The following is a 12,459-nucleotide window of genomic DNA, read 5'->3' as shown; positions in this document are numbered from 1 at the left end:
GGGTGGCAGACCAGAGATGCAAGGGACTGCCAAGGGGGTTGTCCTGTGGGAGAGATACCACCTTCAATTTGCTGCTTGGGGTCTCACATCCTTTGCCACTGGCCAATCCATTGGCCCACATGGGCTCCTACCAGTACTTCCTAGACAGCCAACCACTCCATGGTCTGATGCAATGGGACACATCCGGCCCTCCTGGGGTTCTGGCATCACAGAGCAGATATGACCCCACTTCCTTGTCTCCTCTGTATTTCTCCCCCTTCTCTCTCTTTTCTTCATCTACTTCCAAGGGAAGACACACACCCCATACAACATTAAGAACTTTATTCCAGGGAGGAAAAAAGAAGAAGGTATATGAATAATTACAAACAAGAATACAGGTAACACACAGGAGAGAGCTGGGAGCATGGACCAATAGCAATCACACAGAAACTAAGCAGGGTGAATGATGGTTCCCCAAGTCCATGTCCTGGAACCTGAGATAGGTCTGTTTTATTCAAGCAGGGCTATACAATCACAAAAGCCTTTATGGAAGAGAAGGTGATATGAATACAGAAGCAGAAAGACATTGAAAGATACTGCTGAATTTGAATATAGAGGAGGCTCCAAAAGCCAAAGATCATAAGGAATGCAGCTAGAGGCTGGAACAGGCAGAGGGGGATTCTCTCTTAAAGCCTGGAGGTAGTGTGACTGTACCAACTTCTTGGCCGTTTTCCAGCAAAATCAATTTTAGAATTTCAACTCCAGAACTGTAAGAGAACAAATTGATATTATTATAAGTCACTAAGGCTATGGTAAGTTATTTTGGCAGCCAGAAAAAAATAATATAGGGACAACCAAATAGGTACAAAAGGAGAAAGACATGCAGAGGAAAGCAAGGTGGGGGACAAGCAGGCATTGGGTTAAGTGGACAGGCGGGGATTCACGTAGATAGGAAAAAGGTAAAAGATGAGTAAATAGGAAACCTGGCAAAGGGTGAGACAGAGAAGGTCAGACAGTCTGATGGCAAGAGGAGGCTATCAGGGAGGCTGGAGGGGGACAGAAGACAGGAGACAGGGGAGACGGACAGGAAGACAGGATGGCAGGCAGGAGGTTCTTGGGCTCATCCTTGTCTGCACAGGGGTTAGAGCAGCTTCCTGAGATGCAGGTGGATCCCATTCTTGGACTTCAACACAATTCTTGGCCAGGGAACAGGGACCCTGGAAGGATCTGGCACCAGCTCAAAGCAGAGCAGGGTCAGGGCCACCGCCACCTTCATCTCATTCATGGCAAACTGCTTCCCAATGCAGTTCCTGGGTCAGGGAGGGAAAAGGGAATGAGAAGTGGCCTCAATCCCCTTGCTGGGAACAGCACATGCAGGGCCCTCCTGCATGGGCCCGGCCCCGATCCCTTTCCTTATAGGATACACATACATCTCAACCCAAGCCTTGCTTCACACTCTACCTCTGACCTTTGACAAAGCCTACAGTCTTCCAGGGCTAGCTCCTTCTCCTACCTCTGCTGTCAACAGGCCTGAAATCCTCTTACAAGGGGGTCAGCCCCCTGAGCCACCCAGGCAAGTCAAGTGATCACTACAACAGTTAATCAAGTTATTTGCTCTCTCCATAAGCCATTTCTGATTTCATAAAGGGAAACCCAGGATAGGGTACCATAGGGGATAGGCTGGGACACACTTCAGGCCTTAACCATCTGGGGAGCTATAGGGACCCAGATCCTCAGAGAAAGGACAAGGTGGAATTGTGTAAGGAAGTCAGAATGGAAACAGAGAAACATCCTGGAGGGTCAAGGCCTTAGCGATGCTCAACCTGCTACACCATCTGCCACCAAGTTTGGGTCTAGACTCCTGTCATCCCCTTGACCCCTCCTTCAACCAGCTGCTGTAAATATTAATTGTATTTGATAAAGTCCCTGCCTGCCATCCCTCAGGCTCCTCACCCAAGCTTTCCTGTCTCCTGCCTTCCCTTCCTGTCCTGAAGCCTCAGCCCAGTTCAGACCCTCCCAGGCCCTTCATCACACCTAGGACATGTCCATGTGCCTCAGCTGGCATGAAAACCCTCTCCAGCTTTTGCCTCACTCACCTGTCATCTATCCAGCTCCACCTTCCAGCTCAGCTCCTGCTGATGAGATCCCTGAGAATACCCTCCCTCTACCTCTACCTGCCACATGCTCGAGGTTAAGGGCAATGAAAGCTCACCCTCACCTCTGCTGCTGGCAGCATATCTGTATTCACAGACCATGAAGTCACACTAGTGTTTTTTACTCAGGGACACATCACCTTTCATAATAGGACAGTTCCAGGTACACGAAATATCCTACTGTGTGTTCAGTTAGTAAATGATGGAGTGAAAGAATAATGAATGAATGAATGAATGAATGATGTCTCTTTGAGTGGAGACATTTATCTATTGACTGTGAACTCTTAAAGGCAAGGGCAGTATCTTTCTCTGTGTTCCCAACTCCTAGAAGAGGACTTGGCACACAGAGATAGGCTTAATTAGTAGTCTTATAACTCAATGATGTTTATTGAACTGAAAAAAACCCTGAATGGAATGAAATGAAATATGAGTAACTATTAGGTGTGAGCTAGGCTGGAGCTGTCTATGCCTCTCCTGTCTCTACTGGCAGCCATATGACTTGCACCAATGTCTAGGCTCAAATCCTACAGCGAGTATCTGGAAGAGTAGTTTGCTTAAAGCCTATTCTGTGAAAGTGGATTCACTATTTGAAGAACTCACAGATTTATGTATTCAGAAAATAACTTGTTTCTAGTAAACATTTACAAGGTTTATGGAGGTTACTATTTAGGGGACCATTTCAACAGCACTGGAGGATTTCAGAGCAGCCACTCGGGAGAATAGTCATCCAGCTCCACAGCCACTTCAAGTCTGCTTTATGTTTTACACACCAGGAACTTTGCAAATGCCACTACAAATTAGTGGGTTTTCTCTCAAAAGCAGTTGATTGTCCTCAATTTTGTGCTTTTTGCCAATGTTGACTATATAAATTCTGGGACTAAGATATATAAATCCCATTCGCATAAGGAATTTTGCTAGCTGGAAAAGTTGTCATGGTTATGTGAATATTAATGCACAGTAAACATTTTGTTGGATTAGATTGCAAAAATAGAGAAGACAGGTATTGATGTGAGACATTGTTCAAATGACTACTCAAACCAATCATGTATATGACTTGACCATTTGTAAAAGGAATCCATGGGAAATCCAAACCCAGGCAAATAGCATTGATACAGTGAGTGACAGATCAGTGAATTAGGTACAAAAAGCAGTGGGCTGGACTCACAATATAGGATGAGAGAAAATCATCTTTAGAAATTAGTAATAATTGAGAAAATCAAACATCTGAAATATTCTGATTATGAGAAATCATCCTCCTAAAGTGAGGAAAGCACTGGAATACGCTAAACTTTGGAGCACCATGATACTGAATTATAGTTGGCTATTGGGTAAGAGCGTGGGTCAAAGACATCATGGCAGGTTGTGATTACCACCTTTCCTTTGAACACAGAGACACACACCTTTTCCCAACACACAATCATAAAAGACCAGTAACTGCAGACATCACAGATGAACAGAAGAGGTCATAAACATCAAATATATGCCTAGAACACCCCCATCCATGTTCAAGCACCTCAACTTGATCCTCCTGAGAAGGGCAGGAAAGCATGACTGTGTCAAGCAGAACCTGGTGCATACTGTGAAGGGTCAAACACCTGCAGAGGGAACACCAGGGACAGGACAGGTGTGGTCAAGTCTCTCCTTCCTATCAACCAACCACCACACAGACTACCCAGAGGTGGGATGGGGAAGATGGATTTGTCTGGAGATATCATCCCATCCCCTCCTCCCCAGGCCATCATACCTCTGGGTTTGGCCACACCTTGGGGTTGTGGTGAAGGCAATAAAAAGAGAGCATGAGTAAGAATCCTGTGGGACAGAAGACAAAAGACTGATCATACTCATGCCATGAGGAGCCGTGTGCATGCACAATGAGAGCCACTTCTCATCACTCCAAGTGGATTGATTGTGTGGCAAGGGAGGTGGGGCTTACATGGCAAAGCATATGTAAACATATTACTAGATAACCAGAACAGGTTGAGAAACAAGAAAGAACTGGAGGCTTATGTTCTGGAGGAACTAAAGTGACAGACAACTCACATTTGTCAAGTACAATCTATGAGCCTTTGGGGAATATGCATGAACTTATCCATCCTCACAACAACCGTCCAACGAAGGCACTCATATCTCCATTGTTCACATGAGACACCTGAGCCTCAAGAAGCTAAGCTACTTGCTTATGACCACACAGTTAGAATGTGGCAGGGCTGGGATTCAGATCAGTGGTGAGCCAAATGTTGGCCTCCAACCATGGCTGGGATCTCAGGTATGATCTTCATCTTCTTTCTGCCACCAACCTGAGGGCTCTCCAGATCCTGGACCATCTGAGCCATGACAGTGAATTTTTTAATGTCTCTCAGTAACCTAGACCCCAAAAGGAAAGATAACATCTCCCCCTACTCCACCTGATTGTCTTTCAAGCATTCACATCTCAGGGAATTAGAATATTAGGGCAAAACCCAAAGCCACATTCAGAGGCTGCCATTTGTTTATTGAGCTTCTGCTGGATTTAAACTCTGTGCAAAGCACATCATATACCTCACCCAAACTGCAAAGGAAGCATTGATTTTGAGGTGGAAACTAGTCTCAAAGACTTTCAGGAACTGCCTTGGGGTGTATAGATTTCTGACTTCCCGTGTGTTCTTATTTAGTGAGTGTGGTGATGCTCATACCTTTGGGCAAGGACCGTCCATCAGGGAAGCTGATGGGCTTGCTGAGCTCTCTTCCAATGCCTGGAACTGGCGGATAGAGTCGCAGTGCCTCCTTGATGCACATGGTGGTGTAGGGCATCTGGTCTAGGTGGTCCCTGAAACAAAGCTATCCTGAAGGACAGGCAAGATGCTGGAAAGCAGGGAATTCTCTAAATGAGTGATCAGGGGTCTCCCATCTCATGAGCACTCACCAGGTGATGGAGGCACCATCTCCCAGAAGGCTCTGGACCTCTTCATGGCACTGCTGTTGATGCTCAGGGTGTGTGGCCAGGGCATAGAGGATCCAGGAGATGCCACTGGCTGTGGTGTCATGGCCCTCAAACATGAACGTGTCCACTTCAGCACAGAGGTCCTTGTCAGGCATGCTGCTCCCGTCTTCCATCTGGGAAGACATGGAGACACAGCAGGGTTTGCCTCCCTCCTCTAAGCTTGTGTGCAAAGCCTCATGCCTCCCCTGCTCACACTCACTCTGGCAAAGAAGAGGATGTCCAGGAAGTCCAAGTGCCTCTTGTTCCTGACCTTCTCCAGCTCTTCCTCCTCCTGCAGCTGAGCCTTCTTCAGCTTGATCACTTGGTCTGTCCCAGAACAGTGTTCCCAGGCAGAGCTGAGAGCTCTAAGTTCCCAGACACAGTCACCTCCTTTGGCCCACTTGCTGCCTGTATCCCAGCCTGTGTTCCAGCTGGATCAGGAGGAAAGTGGTAATGGGTGTGCATGTCAGGGTGAGAGCTGTGGCACCATGTGCTTGTGGGTTGGGTCGCCTCTCAACAGCACAGCCTGTAGAGACTCTGCTTGAATGCTGCTGGCAGGGGGTCTCACTCAACCTTCACCCATGTGCTGACACGTGTCAGCTCCTGCACAGCACTGGCATCCTAACACCTGCACCAGGGGGGTACCCAGTGTGGGTGTGTCCCAGCCCCTGGAGTAGCAGAGAGGAGACAGGGGTCTGCCTGAGTATTTGGGGCCAGTTCCTTTGGGATGTGTCCAGTGAAGGAGTGGAGCTGCCCAGGGGTCAGAGTCCAACCTGAGTGTTGATGGGCAAGCTGGCAGGCCTGGTGGTTCCAGCGGCCTTCAGGGGTCAGCCTGTAGATGATGTCATTCTGGTAGAGAGCATTCCACACTCAGGGGAAAAAAAACAGATTTCTCAGGTCTTGAATGGCCTGGATGTAGGACTGGGAGATCCTGAATGGGGAGGATGCAGAAGGGCCTGTGTGAGGGAGACATCGGCCCTGGAGTGGATTGGGGCTGTGGGTGGAGGGTTCCTCAATCAGTGGGACAGGCAACCCGAGGCATTTTCCTTTTCTGTCTTATGCACTCAAGACCATCAGCCCATTTGTGTGATGGTAGCCAGGTTTTTCCCTATGGCAGGGATCAGAGATCTGTGCCTAATTAACTTTGGTATGGGCCGAATTTGATTATGGCCTGGTGCTCTCTGCATAATGTGGCTGTTTGTGCTAGAAAACACCTAAGCTGCCCTACCTACCTCTCAGGATAAGTCCATGCCAGTTGGTAGGAAATAGGACCTGGTAGCTGAAGATTACACTGACCTGTCTGCTTGGTGGCTGCCTTGGTAGCTGAAGGCGCACTTCATAATGGTGTCCAAGGTCATCAAGGAGACATGCTCAAAGATCTCCACATATGAGTTCTGTCTGATGAAGTCCTCCCATTTGTCCTGTGGTGGTGGGACATATTAATCCTCTACTCCTCCAGAAGGCCCATGTTGACAAAGCTAGACTCTCTTTCTGTCTCTGCAAATATTCTGATGAGATGTCCTCACTTTCTAAAGTGGATGTGTTTGGGGCTATTTGGAGCCATATGGCAAGTAAGTATTTCTAAAGTGATTAATATTTCTCAGACATATTTGTTACATAATTAATCATGATCTCTTATAGTCTGATGTAGGAGTAAGTTATGGCACTAACCATCTTTTAGCAGACCAGGAAACATTGTTCCCCAGGGCACAAAGGGGGAATCTTTCTGTCCTGTAGTTGATCTAACATGAGAAAAAGGTGAAGTTCCACATTAAGGGGCAAGTGTCAAAGTAGGAGAAAGGCTAAAGGGCCAGTACCAGGGTTCCTAAGGAAGGGATATCAAGGATCTCAATTCCTTTTGTTCAACAAAAGTCAGCCGAGCACAGTGAGAAATAAGGGTCCTGTTCAGAGATGATATTATTCCAGGACCAAGCCCTGGGGGTAGAGACCTGGTCTCCATTTCCCTCCATGGAATGGTTAAAATCTATGTAGAAGCCTTTAGCCCAAGCCAAGAGCCTATTTCAGTGACATCCTTGGGATCTTACCCTGCCACTGAAGCTGCTACTGCCCAGGTCAGCCAGTGGCAGCTTGTCCTAGCAGCTTTCAGGGGGATAAGCTACTTTTCCTATCCAAGCCAAAAACATGAAGTGGGGAGGAGAAGGACCCTCTATCCACCATGACTCTCTCTTCTGTGGGCAATGAGCACAGAGTGGCGAAAAGCTGGTGCCTGGGTACTTTCCTGTCGCATCGACTCTTGGGAGCCCTGTCTCATGGTAAGGTACAAGTGCATGATTTTGGGGGGCATGCCTGATGAATATCTGAGGGACACACCTGCCTGATAGTCTATTCTGTGAACTGTGCTGTGGGTATGAGTGTGCAGGTGAGGGTGGGATGGACTTCTAAGCATCATACAGACAGAGTCAGCCATGAGACCCACGTAGGGCTTCAGGATGTCATAGTGGAAGGCTGGGGTCAGTATTCTCCGGTGCTTCAACCATGACCATCCATTCAACAGGAGCAAACCATACCCTGGGTCATAATGGGGTTTTGTGGGGAGGGGTATTCCCAGACATGTCCCAAGAATTTGGGAGTAACCAGTGTATGAGAAGGGCATCCTGGGCAAGTCAGGAAGGCCAATGCATATGAGGAGGGTGACTTCACAACAAATGGTCATGACAGCTGAGATCTCTTATAGTCTGTTGTAGGGTGTTTGTCATAGAAGGACTTTGGTGAAAAGTCAGGCAGACATCATTGGCGAGGACTGCAAAGTGATGTGGAAGAAGCTGAGCTTCAGGAGGGCTCTCCCCACCATTAGGAAGGGGTGAGGGTTTTATCAGGAGAGAAATGGGGCTCCATTCAGACTTGAGGGGTGTGACTATGGTGCCAGTCACCTCTTGTTTAATCTGGGCTGAATGGATAGTTGTTGGCAAACCTAACCAGAAGGTGGACTTTAGTCCTGGTTCAATGTACTTAACTATCCAGGGGGCCAGGAGTCTGTAGAAGCCATGAGACTTTGGGTCTGAAAGGTAAGAGGGCATTGCAGGAAACTGAGGGGAATAAGGAAAGCAGGCTGCCCCCAGGAGGTGCAGTGGTCCAGGCCATGGGTCCCTATCCCTTCCTGAGGATTGTCAGCTGGTCAAGCCACCTCCCACTTGCCTCCCAGCCCTGACTCCCTTTCTTTCCAGATAATCACTGTGGGCTCAGGAGGGTAGACTCAGTGTCCACAGTACTGCCCTACCAGTCCAGGTAGGTGGATTGGGCAGAAACAAAAGTTCCGTTTCATTGCCAAAGAAAAAACAGAATCTGTTTTTTCTGTAAGTTATAGTGGCTCAGCCATCCCATTACTCACCATATGGAACAGTTAGAGGTGCCAAAGTCAGATCATCTTGTGTAGAAAATTGTCTTTCACTCTAGAATTATCTCAGTTTGATTAAAAAAGGAAAGAAAGAAGGCCAGAAGGTGAGCAGGGAGGAATGGAGGAAGGAAGGAAGGAAGGAAGGAAGGAAGGATAGAATGAAGGAAGGAAAGAAGGAAGAAAGGAAGGAGTGGAAGAAAGGAGGATTAAGAAGAGGAGAGGAGAGGAGAGGGAAGGGAAGGGAAGGAAAGGAAAGGAAACAGAGTTCGGTTTCAATAAATATTCAGCCTCATGCTGGTTGTGAGCAGGGAGGATGCTAGAGAAAGGGTCAGGTATTGATTTCTGAGCCTCCAGTCTCTTCTACAATTTCACAGACCCGTGGGCATGTACCCAAGGGGCAAGAGCTGCTTCAACAGTTATGAAGGTGTCCCCTCACCAGATCGTCCCAGGATAACTTTCATGTAGTCAGGGTCATAGACCACAAGCTCCACCTCTGTTCCCCACAGCCAGTGAGGACAAGCACATGGGAATTTATCTACCCATTTCCGTAGGCATTGCAGATCCTGTTCTTTTTGGAACTATCACCACAGGAAAAGTAAATCAGTAAACCCTTTCCTCTGGCTCCAGGGTTAGTGTTGGCGTTAAGGTCAGGATGGGCACAGGGAAAGAGTTCTGGAACTATCAGCAGAACAAAGTGTTCAGAACTGTGTCTTATGACCTGGCCTCTGATCCAGACTCTGGTGGCTGTCCAAGGATTGCCCTAAGGCCAGGTTCTGTCCTATTGTCGAGTAGAGTTAGGAGCCCTGACAACGAGCTGCCTACAGAAACATGTCAGGGATTGACTCCATGGTGTACAAAACTTTTGGAAGTCATTGGTATAACATTGGCATAAAAAATTTAAGACAACTTTTATTACTTGGTAAGCAGTTGGCCAACTCATTATATTATTTGGAGCATGAAATGGTTTATATTTTAAAATTAAATTTATGTATTAACTTTATTTTGCCATATTACTTTCAACAGTAATTGAAAGCATACATGTAAATACATGTAAATGTTTGTTAATATTGCATAGTGTTTGGGAGGTATATAGCTAAGTGAAAACTAAATAAATACAAAACTGTGTGCATGATGTAGTTTTACATATTGAATATGCACACAGTTGTTAAGTCTGGATATATAGAGATAAAAATGATACTGATCTATGGTTTTGATATTTGAGGATTTTATCTCATTTTCACCTTGTAATAAAAAGAAATTTTTGTGAGCTTCTACCGTCTGCAGTAGTATCCTTCATCTCCTCAGTGGGGATTACAAAAGTCTTTGCTTTCTGACTTCGCTTTCTCTACTTTGCCTCCTGCCTGTGACCATTCCAGCAGCCCTGTTGCTCCTTCCCTGAAGATGCTGTTACTGTTGCTCCTCACACCTGCCCTGCAACACCTGCTTACATTTCCTGTCCTTTGTACACACCCTTTCCTCTACCTGGAGGGCCCTTCTACTTTGCCACAGAGCAACTGCCACTCCTCAGCTCTCAACACTCTGCTTTGCTCTCCACTTCTGGAATTCACATAGGCAATTGTTCCTGGACGTGTTCCCGTAGGCAACTCCCCTTATTTCTACCACATCTATGTAACTCAAGCAACTCTCTGCTACATTGGCATCTAATTTCTGCCTGCTCCCACCTGACAATCAGGATTTCCTAGTGCTGAGGTGACCTGTGCTACTGTAGGGCAGGTTCCTTCACTCAGCACCTGTTACCGGAGCATTTACTATGTGCACGGCATTGGTTTAAACACTGAATTAGGATATAGCCATAGATCTTACCTGTTTGAAGCTTCTGCTGTACTTGAGGAGACAGACAGAGTAAGTGGCCACAACAGTAGATTATTAATGTGATAAAGGGAAACCCAAGTGTCTGGGGAAGCTTTGAGCACTCAGAATTGGACATTAGAAAGCCCTTCCTCATGCATTTGCTCATTCATCAAGTCATTGACCAACACCCTATTGGGTTACAAAGATGAATTAGAGGTGGTCTCTCCTACAAGGAGCTCACAACTTTGACACTGCAGACAAAAATAGCGGAGTCAGGTCAGCCCTGCTTTATTAGAAGGACAGTCCAGGGGAAAAAGAGTTGTCCTCTCCACTCCTGAGATGCCCAGAAAAACATCTTGGAGGAGGCTTGGGGCTGGACTTTGGCAGATGGCCATATGAGGGAAAAGATTTATCCAGGGGGAAGGGAAAGTATGAGCAGCGCCGTTGAAGGGGAATGCACAGGCAGGGGGAGACAATGAATGACTTAGGGTACAGGAGGAGGTTAGGAAGGAGAAGGGACAGAGCAGTGTTGGGGCACCAATATGGCATAGGAGCTGTTTCCAGTTCTCTTCTTTATGTTCAAGCCACTAGATGAAGGTGACTCCTTCTCTAAGGAAAGGCAGACATCAGAAGGCAAATCCTGATCGACTCCTACCATTGAACAATCCACAAAACCTTGTTGAGACTCTCACCATGTGGGTCGTTCCTTTGCTCTGGGCACCCTTCACCACCAGCTAGTGCTGTCAGTGCTGGGTGGGTATTGCTGCTCTTGCTGGCCCAGCCTGCCCTCCCATCCCTGGTCCAGCCCCTTCCTACCTCCTGGATGTGCCCAAAGAGCCAGTGGGAAGGAGGGGACGGGAAATGCTGGACCGCTTTGAGCAGCCACTGCCTGTGCAGGTAGAGCTGTGCTGCCTTGAGCAACAGCAGAGCCAGGCCTAGCAGAGAGACCACTTGCAGGAGCCCAGAGACACTGCCCAGGGGTCTGGTGAGACTCAGCAAAGAGACACTCATGGTGCAGGGACTGCTGGATTGCTGGCTGTTCCTGTCTGTCCCCGACTATGTCTGACTTCCCCTGAGCACCCCAGCCCCATCACTGCAGGGAGGATTGCCCTGCCCACCTGGAGGGAGGGCAAAGGGAGAGAGAAGAGCTTTGACAGAGCTTTCAGAGTTCATTAACTGTGAGGATCCACCTTAGGAAACAGTGGGAGGAAAGCTTTCTCAGCAGACAGCGACAGTGGCTGGCAAACTCCCACTTGCCCTTCTCCCAATTAGTCATCCAGTATTTCATGAGCATCTCCTAAGTGTCAGGTGTACTAAGTGCCACAACACAGCTGCTTGCAAACAGACATGAGCCCTGATGGCAATAAGAGCACAGTCCAGTTACCAAGTGAGAATGTGTGCCTTGGTTGGATTATTATCCCTTTTCAGAGAGCAAGTCTTACAGGGGGCTAATGTGAGATGGCCACAGGAGAACCACTATCGAGAGCGTCAGCTGAGATTAGAATCAGGGGTTCTCCCGACCACTTGCCTCATCTGCCTCAGCAATGTTCCCCATGCTTGTCACTATCTACTCACCAGTTTTGCCTGGGGCTGACTGTGCTGGCAGACAGAGCACCGGCCTTAGATATCCAACCCTAGGGCACACTCATGATCTAGGAAGCCAGTGACTTAGACTCCCTGAACCTTAGTTTCTCCTTCTGTAATGTGGCATAATCGTCCCTTTCCCAAGTTGCTCCCAGGAATGCACATTCATGCAGTCACTCATGCACTCAGCCAATGTTCTTGAGCTCACAGTCTAAAGGGTAAAAGCAGAGAACTAACATTATAGGAAAACACAATAAAGCCTGTCCTGAAAGAGTGATGTGTAGGCTGGGCCCTACGAGGGAAGGAGAAAACAAAACAGGAGAGTGGGAGCTTTAAGGGTGAATAGGAGTTCACCAGGTGGAGTGCTAGAGAAGGGGATGGGCACTAAAGGCTCATGGAGAGCCTATGAAAGCATATCTGATGGGGACAACTTAATCTCTTACTTGTTCCTGCTTCTCTTCCCCAAAGTCAACTCTAGGCCCAAAATTCAGAAAAATAAAAACAAAATATCTTCATGAGGATTTCTTTAGAAGGCACTTTCCATGAATCCCCCTTTGCTTCTGCCCTGTTCCTCACCCATCTCACCTGTAACTCCAAAGTCCTTCTCTTTTGCCCAA

General features: G+C 47.5%; 1 protein-coding gene across 4 annotated transcripts; it reads right to left on the bottom strand.

Annotated features, from left to right (window-relative positions):
* Positions 1 to 2,221: 2,221 nt before the first annotated feature.
* LOC132672442 (cytochrome P450 4A11-like) lies at positions 2,222 to 8,825 on the bottom strand. Of its 4 annotated transcripts, XM_078451952.2 has the most exons (7): positions 8,441 to 8,825; positions 6,388 to 6,512; positions 5,312 to 5,522; positions 5,035 to 5,225; positions 4,805 to 4,938; positions 3,877 to 3,941; positions 2,222 to 3,727 (listed from the first exon to the last, which is right to left on the bottom strand). In XM_078451952.2, the coding sequence occupies exons 1-7, from the start codon at positions 8,441 to 8,443 to the stop codon at positions 3,689 to 3,691; spliced, it is 768 nt and encodes a 255-aa protein (XP_078308078.1). In that variant the 5' UTR covers positions 8,444 to 8,825; the 3' UTR covers positions 2,222 to 3,688. The 4 variants fall into 4 exon arrangements, 2 of the variants coding, with proteins under 2 accessions (XP_078308078.1, XP_078308079.1); XM_078451953.2 differs by lacking the exon at positions 3,877 to 3,941; XR_013557609.1 differs by lacking the exons at positions 2,222 to 3,727; positions 3,877 to 3,941; positions 4,805 to 4,938; positions 5,035 to 5,225; positions 8,441 to 8,825 and adding an exon at positions 5,865 to 6,022 and having other exon boundaries at positions 5,425 to 5,522; positions 6,388 to 6,503.
* Between the last annotated feature and the right edge of the window lie 3,634 nt (positions 8,826 to 12,459).

Source organism: Panthera onca, chromosome C1 (assembly GCF_046562875.1).
Source record: "Panthera onca isolate mPanOnc1 chromosome C1, mPanOnc1 haplotype 2, whole genome shotgun sequence".
In the NCBI taxonomy this organism is placed as follows: Eukaryota; Metazoa; Chordata; class Mammalia; order Carnivora; family Felidae; genus Panthera; species Panthera onca.
Note: the sequence above shows the minus strand (reverse complement) of the source record. Positions and strands in the feature narration are given on the sequence as shown.